The sequence below is a fragment of the Magnolia sinica genome, chromosome 6 (assembly GCF_029962835.1).
Source record: "Magnolia sinica isolate HGM2019 chromosome 6, MsV1, whole genome shotgun sequence".
NCBI lineage: Eukaryota > Viridiplantae > Streptophyta > Magnoliopsida > Magnoliales > Magnoliaceae > Magnolia > Magnolia sinica.
This window is the reverse complement of record NC_080578.1, coordinates 80,149,072-80,162,401: the sequence shown is the minus strand read 5'-3', so window position 1 is coordinate 80,162,401 and position 13,330 is coordinate 80,149,072. Positions and strand designations below refer to the sequence as shown.

Genomic DNA, 13,330 nt, shown 5'->3' with positions numbered 1-13,330 from the left:
CAAGCGCGATGAGTTAGGTAAGGAAGAGAAATGGTAAGAAAGGGACGGACAGGTATGGTATGGTTTAAGTTTTATTTTTTAAAATTTTGAAATATAAGATATATTCGAGTTGAGCCGGGCTAGGTTCGATTCGAGTCGAGTCAAGCTTTACTATGTTCGAACTTGGCTTGTTTTCAAAACAAGCTAGGTCATATGAAGCTTGACTCGCCTTGAGTCATCGTTCAAGTCGAGTCAAGTCGAGCTAGATCGAGCCAAGCCGAGCAAGCTTTTTGAGCTAGCTTGGCTCGTGTACAGCCCTAAACGCAGAGGAGGGAGGGAAGATCTGGTTTTTTTTTTTTCTTTTCAAAAACATGATCTCCTTCATTGTTTTACAAATGACTAATCAGTTGCTATCTATTGCTATTTCTTTGCAGGCATTCCAATCTTTTATCAATATTACATTCATATATGCCAGTTGTGTCAGGATCTAAAGAAGGGCGCTTTGGGATGACTTGACATCCCTTTCCACTATAGTGTAGGGTCCCTGGGCAGTTTGCAGAATTTTAATGCCAGAGTTGAAGCCGTCGAGAGAAGGAGCCGTAGAGACGGATATAGATCAAGCTCTCTGGAATTTTTAGATGCAATAAACAATGTTGGCCTTCTTGATGTAGGGTTTTCAGGAAATTAATTCACTTGGAGTAACAATCAAGGTGGAACAGCTCGAGTGTGGGCTAGGCTAGACAGGGTACTCATCAATGCGGGCTGGTCTTCCTTGTTCCCGAGATTCCATGTGCATTATCTCTCTCGAATAAGCTCTGACCACGCCACGTTTCTCCTGGCATTCCCCCGTCAGTCAGCTGCTATGCAGAAACCATTCAAATTTCAACGAATGTGGATCCAACATGACTCATTCAACCAGTTAGTGAAGACAGCTTGGGAGAAAGAGGAATCAAATCAGCCCATATACAACATCTTGATCAAGATGAATAGCGTCAAGGTCCTCAGAGTGCGGAATAAAGAAGTCTTTAGAAACATCTTTACTTAGCTGAAACAAGTGGAGCGAACTCTGGAGGATATTGACCAAAAAAGGCAAGAATCAGTAGTAACCGTTGGGCCGAACAGTGAACTATAAAGTCTTTTCAATGAAGCTTTAACCAACCTATCACGTTTAGAGCTGATGGAAGAAACATTTTGGAAACAAAAAGCTAGGATCAGCTGTTTGGAAGCAGGAGACAGGAACACCAAGTTCTTTCATGCAATAACAACGGAGAGACAAAGAAGAGCCGAGATTAGATGTATTGAGTTGGAGTCGGGTTAGACAATAGAAGATATAACTGAGATTAAAAGGGCAACTGTGGGCATTTTGAAAATCAATTTAGAGAAAAGCCCTGCGTGACTAGAACTCTACTTCTAGATGTTCTCCCCTCCCTAGTCTCCTAGGAGGTAAATGACAATCTAATGACCATGCCTTCGTTATTGGAAGTCCAACAGGCTATCTCTTCTATCCCCTTGGATGGAGCAGCTGGTCCATATAGCTTTTCAGGTGTCTTTTTCTCTACCTATTGGACCATCGTGGGCCAAGACCTTCTCAAAGCTGCTTCGTTCTTTTTCCAAGGCAACAATCTTTCCAGGGAGGTCTCGGCCTCGCTGATATGTCTAGTCACTAAATCAGCCACCCCGAAGAGTTTCTCAAACTTCTGGCCGATCAGTCTCTGCAACTGTCTGTAAAAGATTTTCTCAAAGGTTATTATTGCCAGGTTGAGTCAGGTGCTACTTTTGCTGATCTTGTCTAAGCAAGGGGCCTTTATTCAGGGGAGGTCAATAGCGGAGAACATAGCCATCTCCTAGGAGTTATTTAGGGAGATAAATAGAAAGGTTCGGGGCGGTAACATAGTGCTGAAGCTAGATATGGAGAATGCTTACGATAGGTTGGACAGGTCATTCCTCAAGCAGGTATTGCAACAGTTCGGGTTTAGTCCCCCTTGGGTTGAGTTGGTGGAGAAATGTTGGGCTAATAGCTGGTTCTCTGTGTTAATCAATGGGGAGGCGGCATGGTTCTTTATATCTTCTATAGGTCTTCGACAGGGTGACTAGCTATCGCCCAACCTTTTCATCATCATCGCGGAAGTGTTGGATAGGGGGCTAAAAGTGCTGGTCTCTCAGGGCCATAGCCAGTCATTTAAGCTTAGAACAAGGTGCCCTTTAGTCTCTCACCTTCTTTATACGGATGATACTCTCCTCTTCCTAAATGAGGGGCTCGCTTCACTGTGGGCTACGAAGGCATTTCTGGATTCATACCAAGCTACCTCAGGTCAAAGCATGAACCTTCAGAAAAGCTCCTTCATCCATTCTCACAAACTCCCCGCTTCCAGAGTGAGGGCCATCGAGACAGTCCTCGAGATTTCCTAGTCTTTAGGAGCCTTTACATATCTTGGAGTCCCAATGGCCATGGGCAGGCTTAAACCCAACGATTTCTAGCCTCTTTTAGATAGAGTGGAGGGGGCGTATCAGAGGTTGACAAGTGAGATGCCTTTCCCAGGCAGGTAGGGTAGTGCTGGTGAAACATGTCTTGGGCAGCATTCCAGTTCCATGCATTGGCAGCAGCTCACATTCCTTTGCAAATTCTTGTTTCTTTAGAAAGGCGTTTTGCTAACTTCTTTTGGGGATGGGCTAATGGAAAGAGAAAATTACATTGGAAAAGTTGGAAGGCAATCACTGTGCCAAAAGAGGAAGGGGGTCTAGGCATCAGAAAATTGTCTGACACTATGGAAGCACTTCGTCTGAAGATGGCCTAGGCCATAAAATATAAGGAGGATAAAAGCCTGTGGAGCTCATTTATATCAGGAAAATATGCTCAGGATCTCTCTCCTTTTGGGCTTGGTAGACCGGCTGCATTTGCTCCCCCACTATGAAAGAGGATTCTTGCCCTATTCCCCACTTTGGATTCCCTTATGCAGTGGAAGCTTGGTGAGGGAGAGTACGGCTTATGAAACTCAAACTGGTCGGGGCTCGGCCCTCTCCAAAACATAGCTGTCAGTCCAATTCCTGTAGCCTTGTTATCGATGAAAGCTCTCCATTTTCTGGGTAAGGACGACCCTCTCCCTCCCTCAGTGGTCTTCATCTTTCTTCCTCAACGAGTAGTGGATTTCATTATCCAAGTTGGTTTCTGCTTATCGTAGGGGCCAGATGGTCCATTTTGGTCATTCACCTCCTTGTGAGCATTCTCGGTTAGTTCAACCTGGGAGAAGTGCAGAACATTCCTGCCTCAAAATGGTTGGGTGAGATGGGTTTGGCATGCAAAGCTAGCCTTAAGAATCTCTCTCTTTGTCTGGAAAGTGCTGAAGAAAGCAATTGCAGTGGATGAAGCAGTGCAAACTCGAGGCATCAACATGGCGTCTAAGTGCATCTGCTGTGGAGACAGAACAACCCAGGGCCACTCGGCTGAGTCGATTAATCATCTATTCCTTTATAGTTCCCTGGCAACAACAGTGTGGAATTATTTTGGGAGCTTATTTGGCATCAACGTCATGGGGGCCTCTTCGGTTGAGAGCAGATTAGCCCAATGGTGGAGTGCACCCGCTGTTGGGACAACCAAATCTACTGCTCAGAAGGTGGCCCCTTGCATGATCCTTTGGGAGATCTGGAAATCAAGAAATGCGGCGGTATTTGATGGAAAACCCACCTTCATAGTAGATATAATTACTTGAGGTAGGTGGTGGCTTTCCTTCATTAGTGGTCTCAATCTGGGGGCTAGGTTTTTCGCCATCAGTGCCTCTAACATGGGGGCCACCCCTCCTTCTCCCACTCTCAGAGGGAGCTCGGATCTTGCCCTGGCTTCGTATACTAAGGTAGTGAAATGGTGCAAACCAATCAGAGGCTGGGCAAAGATTAATGTGGACAGATAAGCCATGGGCAATCTAGGTAAATCCGGTGGAGGGGGCATATGCAGAGGAGACCAAGGAGAGTTTCTCTTCACTTTCTCAGAAGGTTACGGGGTAGGCTCAAGTGTCAATTCAGAACTTCGCGTAGTTTATGAGAGCATGTCTCTATGCTTAAATATGGGTCAGTCTGAAGTGGTCATGGAGTCTAACTTGCAGCTGGTGGTTAGTGTCTTGTTGGGAGCTTCCAGCCTTAGTTGGAAATGGGGGTACTAGATCTCCAGGATAGAGAGGCTCAAACTTAGAGGGCAGTTTGAGTTTGCTCATATTTTCAGAGAAGGTAATGCGCTGGTAGATGTCATGGCCTGTAAGGGCAGTGTCAGTCAATCCTCTTCTTTGGTGGTCTGTCTCGTCGACCTCCCACCTCAGGTCTGAGGGCTCTTATTCCTTGATAAGGTCGGGTTGGGAGCTATCAGGGAAGTAGCTAGGGGGGTGGATTGATGGGCAAAGGATATTTGTTTTGGTCTTAGGTTTGGGTTCCTCTCCCTACTTAGCAGGGATTCGAGTTTTCCTAGGGTCGTCGGTTTTCGTTTGGGATTCAGTTATGATAGGTTTCCCCCAGGTTCTTTTATTCCTTGGGGAAACCTGAATGTAAATTTCTGTCTGATATATACAAATCAGGGATGGAAGTTTTGTTAAAAAGAAAAAAAGAAAGAAAAAAAGGAGCATTATAAGTCATAGTGCTCCTAGTTGCATTCGGACTCTTAGGGCGTGTTCTGATGGTAAGTTACTTAACATAAGCTACTTATGCCACAAGTAGCTTATCTTGATTTCTACTCAATCAAATAAGTATGTTTAGTTGATATGTTTTTAAACACCTTAACAAAAACCCTCATGTTGCCATATTGAAACACCAGTTCAGTAATGCTGTGGAGCCCACTTGTTAACACTCACCATTAAAAACCTCCAACGGTCCACTGTAATATTTATTTTCGATTCAACCTGTTGATAAAGGTCACATAGATGAGGATGAAGGGAAACACAAATACCAGGTTGATCTAAAAATTTTGTGGCCCTAAGAAATTTTTAATTCAGGGCGTTCATTCACCATGTTTCTTATGGTGTAGTCCACTTGAGATTCGGATTTGCTTCATTTTTAGGCTCATGCCCTAAAGTGAGTTGGCAAAATGGATGGAATGCATGGATATACAACACATACATTAAGGCCAGTCCACAATCATAGCCTAACTGCACAGTTTGTTTCCCGTTTGCTCTGCTCCTCTTGCCGGAGGGGAATGGTGGGTGAACCCAACTCCACGTTCGTAGGTCCATTGTGATGTTTCTTAGAAATCCACCCTGTCCATCCATTTTACCAGATAATGTTAGAAGGTGGGCCCAAAAATGAGGCATATCCAAAGCTTAAGTGGGCCACATTGAAGGAAACAATGGAGATTGAACGACCACCATTGAAATCTTCCCGGGGCCTACTATGCGATTATATGCCATCCAAACCAGTCATAAAGTCATTCCTACACCCACAAGATTATATGAAACCGGTGGACAAGTGGATATTTCAAAAAATCAATGTAGGCCTCATGACTATTTCAACAGCGGAGGTGTGGCCCACTTGAGTGTTGGATCTATCTCATATTTGGCTCCACAACATAAAATGAGATGACAAAAATGGTGCACGGTGGATTTCTCAAAAACATCATGGTGGAACACTTGAAGGCCCGTTTGGCTAGGCGAATTGGAAGGGATTGGAAGTTAAATCCCGGGATTGGCCGGGCGTGCCAAACAGACTGGGTGACTTGATCCCAGGATATAGCAATCCCATGGATCTTAAGACAATCCACTGACAACACCATCATTACCTTTAAATCCCATCCAATCCACCCTAATCCATTCAAATTTGCCTGGGACGTGTTTGGTTCAAGCGATTAGAAGGGATGGGAAGGTTTAATCCCGGGATCGGCCGAGCGTGCCAAATAGACTCGATATAGCAATCCGGGGATATAGCAATCCCATGGATCTTAAGACAATCCACTGACAACACTATCATTACCTTGAAATCCATGTCATCCACCCTAATACCATTCAATCCCTTCCAATCCACCTGGCTAAACGAGCCCTTAGTGAAATTGCGGTGAGGACCGCTTTAGTTGAAGTAGGAATATGCCAATATGTCCTAAAGGGGGGTGAATAGGACTTTTTAAAGTTTTTATGATTTATTAAAAATCCTATTACACTAATCCTAACAGACTGTACTTATCATGATTACTCAAAAGTAACTCTACTGACTTCCAAGCCCGGTAGAGGATCCAATTACAAAGTATTTAAGAAATGAACAATATACAAACTAATTTATGATGGATATGACTGTGTATGTGTATGAGGTTTGATCTTAGATATGAAAGTATTAAAGTAAATCACACAATCAAAAGAATAACAATCTCAAACACAGTCATTTTTATAGTGGTTCGACTACTTGTCTACTCCACTCGTGGTAACCACACTCAACCCTTGAGTGTACCAGATTTCACTAAGGAGGTTTCACAGTGGTTCACTTCAAACCTAAGGTTTTAAATCAGGTTTACCTTTAACCTTTACAACCTACACTGAGGCTGACTGTTTATGCTCTCTGAGCAAGGGTCAACACATAACACCCAGTTTTTAGGCACACTGGCCAAGGATCCACACAAGGAACCTCTGTTTATGCTCTCATGAGCAACGGTCAACACATAGCACCCACTTTTAGGCACACTAGCCAAGGATCTTCCACAAGACCCTAATTGTTTATGCTTTCCACAGAGCAAGGGTCAACACAATGCACCCACCACGTACACTCCCGCCGGAAGCCTCTTATGAGGGCTTGCAAGGGTGAGAAACACCTTAGACCCAATCCTAAAAAGGAATGATCACAAGTGTCCTCTGGACTCTAATAACTTACAAATAAGTGGATGAGTCCCATTCAACACGTTGATGAAGTTCTCCTCCTTATTGATGAAGAATCTTAGACTTCCTTGATCCGTAACTCAGATGATGTACCAATTAGAGGCTTCGGGTTGGGTCAAGGTTAAGACGGAATCCTACTCTATAAAATGTTTTCTTATAAGGAAGATAGAGTGATTCTGATTATGCATTCAAGGCATCCTAACTTAATGATTTGCCATTAAGGTAGTAGCTGGAGGATCCTTGAATGTGGAAGTTCATTCCCCAATTTACTCTATTGAATATTAATGATGAGGGTGGATTGGAGGATGAACTTCCCTGAGAGAAAGGGCTTTGGGTATATGATCTAAGGTAAAACACTCAAAAGCACTCTCTTCTTTCTCTACCAGCAACAATAGACAAGCTCTCTTTATATAGACAAAAGGTTCTAATGGATATAAAAAAGTCACATTTATGACAGAGTTCGATATCATCGAGCGGGATCGATATCATCGAGCGTATACTCTCGATAGCATCGACGGTCCACTCGATGACACAAACTCAAATGTCATACGCTTTTGAAACTAATTGCCAGCTGGTCGAGGGAATCGAAACATGTATCGATGTCATTGGATTTTGAACTCCGATTCCATCGATGCGAGGTTCGATTCCTCGACATTTGAAAATGAGAGAGACTTGCTTTGAAATATTTCAGGTTTACAAGAAGGATTGAGGGACCTTCGAGATCATCGGAATTTGAATGTCGATGATATTGATAGCTGTGTCGAGGCATCGATAAATCCAAGGAATTTTCGTTTAAGCTTGCTGGACAGTTTCTGTCCCTGTTCAATGCCATCGAAACCGTACCGATATCATCGATATTTGAATATCGATTATATTAAGTGACTCTCGATCACAGATAAAAAACCCTGAAATAATTGCTGGAAGACTAGGCGCCCATGACCGATAATATCGAGAGCCCTCCGATATTATTGAGATTTGAACTTCGATGGTATCGAGAATGCTTTGATATATTGATGCACATGTGATTCTCTTAAGTAAAAATAGGGGCGTCGGATATCTGTGTGTCGATATTATCGAGTCAACTTCGATGGACATGAGATTCAAATATCGATGATATCGATAGGTATATCGATACATCGATAAATCCGTCCAGAGATATGTGTTTGCTGGACGTATTTTGTCCTCATTTCGATGATATTATTTAAGCATCGAGGACATCAACAGCACAGGTTGATTCTATCGAGAAGTATATCGATAAAATCGACAAAGCAAGAAAACTTAGAGAATTTTCTGATTTTGAAAAAGTTTTCTTAACTTAAAAATCCTATGATATTCTAGTTTGTTTTAAGGATTTTATATACCTGGTGTTTTGGGACATGGGATGTGAGGCTTAGATTTACCTGTGGCAAGCTTGCACACATCCGGTTGAGACAGATGCTTTGATTTGATCTTCATATGAGGCTATGTAGTCTAACTGACTCAACACTCACGCTAATTGACAAACTAGGGCACTCTCACTTACATTTTTTAGCTCCTCTATTCCCATGGTGGGGGTTTCAATAACATTGTTTCAAGCTACCTGGTCTACTTGTATTTTGGATCTTCATTATATTTGGCCCACTGATTAAAATTAACTGATAAACTGGTGGATAGTTGGATTCTAAGAAATATCATGGTGGGCCACACAGCAATGGGTGCAGTTCATTGGCGGGCATTCAATTCCACCGTTGTAAGTCATGTGGCCCACTTGAGTATTGGATCTACATCGTGTTTGGGCCCACTTCCTAAAATGAGATGAATAAAATAGTTGACAATGGATTTCTAAAAAACATCACGGTAGATTTTACAACATGGCACATCCATTCATGATTATTAGAGCGCACTCCTCATAGGTTATTTTTCATAAGCTAAAAAGCAATAAAAAAATAACTTATGAAAATAAATTACTTTATTTAATAAGCTACTTATTTAAGTTGATTAATCAAACTAACTTAATTAAGAAAAGTAGGTTGACTTACATAAGTTTTTAAGCTCTACAATCGAAGGTTGGGATTGTCATTGAAGCCCAGTTATGGGACAATATCATCTTTATGGTAGGAATGGTAATGTAGATGGCTGAAATTAGCTGACCACCTAATGGAATGAACGGATGGATACACCAGTAGTGTGCTGATGCACGGATGAAAGTAGCAGTCATGGGCCTCACGATGCACTATGGGTGGTGAAGAAGGTATCATGCACATTTTCCCCATGTGGCCCTTGGGATCCATAAATAGAGTGTTCTAAGGGGTCCCTACTCATGGATTAGTGGTAGATTCATGAGAGTTTCAACGCTAAGGTCATGGGTTCGGGTATCCATTGTGGTTTTGTGGGTCTGTGAGTGTGTGCATAAAATAAAAAAATAAAAAATAAAAATTGACTTTTCTTAACAAAACTCACACACCCTGTACGCACCTAACATAGGAATCAAAGACTTAAAAAAAAAAAAAAAAAACCTACATGTGTAAGCACATGTATGAATGACTTGTAATCCAACACAAACTATTAATCACCATATATCATGCCGACTCTATCCACTTGCTAGTATGGAATGGGTAGCATATGAATTATGGAAACTGCATAAGGATTAAGTGCTTGGTTAGTCCCACATTGGATAGAGTGGAAGAAAACTTTTGGTTTGTAAACTCTTGGGTGTTAATAATTCTTACTTGGAGAAAGGAAGAGAGAGATGCTTGGGCTACGTACATACTAGAACAAATGCACGCGCTCCCTCGAGCACAGTGGCAGTGTGGCTGTAGTTGGCAAACTTCGCATGTGTGCATTTGGTCGCTCCCTCGCGACCTTTTGTGAGACAGTGCGAGAGAGGTGTGAAGAGTGAGTGGTGGCTTGGCTTTATAGGCTGTTGGAGATGGTCACATAAATGATTAGAAACCATCGATCATTTTTAAGAATGGCTAGTAGCCTTAAGATTGTTGCATGCAGGACCTTATGAGGGCTTGTTGTATCCTGTAAGCGACTCGCCTATAACGCTATCAACAATCTCAAATCTATAGGAGGGGGCAAATTAAGCTTTAAGGCAGCGTATCATTTACGTGTTTTAGACTGGTGTAATTTTTTATTTTAATTTTTGGTTTCCAAAATTATTTCTGGGAAATAATCTCGAACAATCTTAAAGCTTAATTCTTGGATATCAAAAGTGATGTATCAATTAAACTGATGAACCACATGACCTAATAAAACTAGACCAATTTGACGGTACAAACTTCACCGGATGGCGAGACAAGTTGAAGTTTCTTCTCATCAACTTGAAAATATTTTATATCCTGGATTCCAACCTACACTGCTACCAGAAGTGACCAACAACGACACTCCAGAATAGATCGCTGCCGGAGTCAAACGATAAGAAGACAAACTGTTGTGTCGAAGTCACATCCTCAACGCCTTGTTTGATTAGCTATATGACCTGTACACGGGAACAATTTCAGCAAAAGAAATCTAGACTGTGTTGAAATACAATTACAAGGCCAAAGAAGCAACCCAAAAATTTCTAATCGCCAAGTACTTTGATTTCACAATGGTAGTCAATAAGTCGCAATTGGCCCAAATTCATGTATTATAGTTGATATTAAACAAAATAAAGGCACAAAAAATCAACTTACTTGAATCTTTCTAAGTTGGGGATGTTATAGCTAAACTGACACCCAGCTAGAAAGGTTATAGGAAGAAGCTACTGCATAAATTAGAAGATTTCACATTGGAACAAATTCAAAAATATTTTCATATTGAGGAAGAATCTTGCAACCAAGATAAGAAAGATGACGACAATGGTGCATCCTCGTCCAAGGTGAATGTAGTAGAAAAATCATTCCAAATCAATAACTCTGAGAAGAACGAATCCCTAAAACCTAACAAAGATTAAGAGAAATTTAAGAATATCCAAAAGAAAAAGAATGGAAAACCAAAGGGTCCTTACTATGTATGTGGGAAGAGACTAATGCAGTAGACGATGACATTGTAGCAATAGTCATGAAAGTGAACATAGGTCAAGGAAAAATCCCTGGTTAGTGGTATAATACAGGTGCCACAGTCCATGTATATTATAACAGATCTTCCTTCAAAACCTATGAAGATGTGACCAACAGTCAAGAGGTTCAAATGGGGAATAAAGGTCGGTTGAAGGTCGTTGACAAAGGAACACTGGAACTGATATTTACCTTAAAAAAAGGTAATCTTGATCAATGTGCTGTATGTTCCAAACATAAGAGGGATCTTTGTCGCAGGGGATCTTTTGGGCAAACTCAAGATCAGTGTTGTATATGAATCTGGTAAGTTGATCTTGTCAAAAAATGAAAACTTTGTGGGAAAGGGATATGCTTGTAATAGGATGATTAAATTTTCTTTGAATGAAAAGAATTCTTTTGCTTATATAGTTAAGTCTGTAACCTTGTGGCATGATAGATTAACACATATAAGCTATGGTACTGTAAGACTTGTGGCTAATAATGGCTTAATATTATACAATAAAAATTAGAATGATAAATTTGAAGTGTGTGCAAGGTAAAAAATGTCTAAGAAACTATTTCCAAGTGTTGAAAGATCGTTTGAGATGCTATACCTATTGCATACTGATATATGTGAGCTAAATGACATTCTTACCCGATGAGATAAAATATACTTGATAACATTCATAAATGATTGTTAAAGCTATATCTATGTGTATCTGCTAAAACTAAAGATGAGGCATTTAATGTATTCAAAACTTACAAATCTAAAGTAGAAAATCAATTGCATAAAAATGTGAAAATTCTTCACAGTGATAGAGGAGAAGAATACTTCTTTAATGAATTTTCTAACTATTATGAAGAACACAATATAGTAAACCAGTGCACAACGCCCTACACACCACAATAGAATGGTGTGGCCGAGAGAAAAAATAACACTTTGGTTGAAATGGTCAACTTAATGCTAATACAAGCAAAATTTCCATTAAACCTATGGGGAAAAGACTACTAGCAGCATGTCATGTCTTAAATATGATCACATCTAAGAAAACCAAGACCTCTCCATATGAGATATGAAAAGGAAGAAAATCAAACTTAGGATATCTTAGAGTGTAGGGGTGTCTCGCGTATTGTAGAACTCTTGACCCTAAAAGAACCAAGTTGTGACCAAGAGCTGTAAAGTGTGCTTTTGTAGGGTATGCACAACATAGTAAAACCTATAAACCCTTAGACTTAGAGTCCAATGTAAAGATAGAATCTAAAGATATAGAGTTCTTTGAGAACTCGCTATCCATAAAGACAAAAGATACTGAGATCCTAACTCCTAGTGATGAAATGATAGAAGAAACTTGATAAGAAGTTGAAACCCACATCGAAACTCATAGTAGCTAAAGAGCAAGGGTAGTAAAGAGTCTTGATCTTGATAAGATATGTTAGTACACTGATTTGTCAATCACCTGAGTCCATGTGTCATATAGTCGGTTGAGCCCTTAAAAACTGAAGACCAATGACGCAAGATAACATAAACATCAATGAGCAAAGAATAGGTAGATGAGATGCCTTGGTGACCTTAATCCTCAACCTAAAACAACATTTTGAACCTTAAATGATCTTGACTTAATAGGTAAACCTTGTTGATCATCCCTTAATTGTATGAGCGTAATTGAAACATGATAAGTAAGGTTAAAAGAGGTGCAAAGATGATGTGAAATCATATGCCCAAAATAGTAAACTTTCAAGTGGTGCTTGATCCCATTGAGTAGTCCTCAATGGGTTTTTAATGGAATTGAGGAACCTTTGATGACATCGAAGGGTCCCCTCGATGCCATTGAAGACCACTCGATGACATCAAATATCAGTGTGAAAACTGTCCAGCAACAATTTAACTAGAAATTTAATTTTTTTGATGTCATTGAAGCCCTGCTTAATACCATCGATAGAGTCATTATCTGCCCTTTAAAAATTTTTTATTAGAGCTTGGACTCCTTATAATGGACATTCGATTCTTGAGTATTTGGATAAGTTTTCGGTACAATAGAATCTTAGGTGATTCCATGATCATATCCCTCATCCCAAGCCTCTAAACCAATGAGTTCTAAGACATATTCCTTTAGATTAACACTCTAATGAGGATTCTAACCTCCACCTTGAAGATGTGCTTGAACTCCACCATTTTCTAGAGATTAGACTCAACTTCTATAGGTATATCCTTGTCTAAACCCTCTAAAACACCCATCTAAATGAATCCCTTAGGAATTATAACTTTCCATTAGTTGTAGGAGATTCTACCAACCTCCCATCACCTTCATCACTTCAAAAGAGCATCACATGTAAGGTGGTTAATCTTAAAGCTGAAGCATTGGCAATGCATCAACATTATGATCGGGGGAGTAAGGGGATGCACAGGAGAGCATCGATCAAGCAACACAAGATGACGCTACAAAAGGGCCTCAATGCGACATTAAAGTTATCATTTGTAAGAGTCCATGGACATTCCTTCATTGTGTAGGATTGAGT

General features: G+C 40.7%; 1 protein-coding gene across 6 annotated transcripts in view; it reads left to right on the top strand.

Annotated features, from left to right (window-relative positions):
* The window catches only part of LOC131248915 (uncharacterized), a 41,645-nt gene extending 38,011 nt beyond the window's left edge, over window positions 1-3,634 (top strand). For all 6 annotated transcript variants that reach the window (XR_009172549.1, XM_058249434.1, XM_058249432.1 and 3 more), the window contains one exon: window positions 414-3,634. Coding sequence is in view for 5 of the 6 variants with exons in the window: in XM_058249434.1 (XP_058105417.1) it covers window positions 414-490 (77 nt within the window). In the remaining variant the exon portion in view is untranslated. The remainder of the gene's footprint in view (window positions 1-413) is intronic.
* The last annotated feature ends 9,696 nt before the right edge of the window (window positions 3,635-13,330 follow it).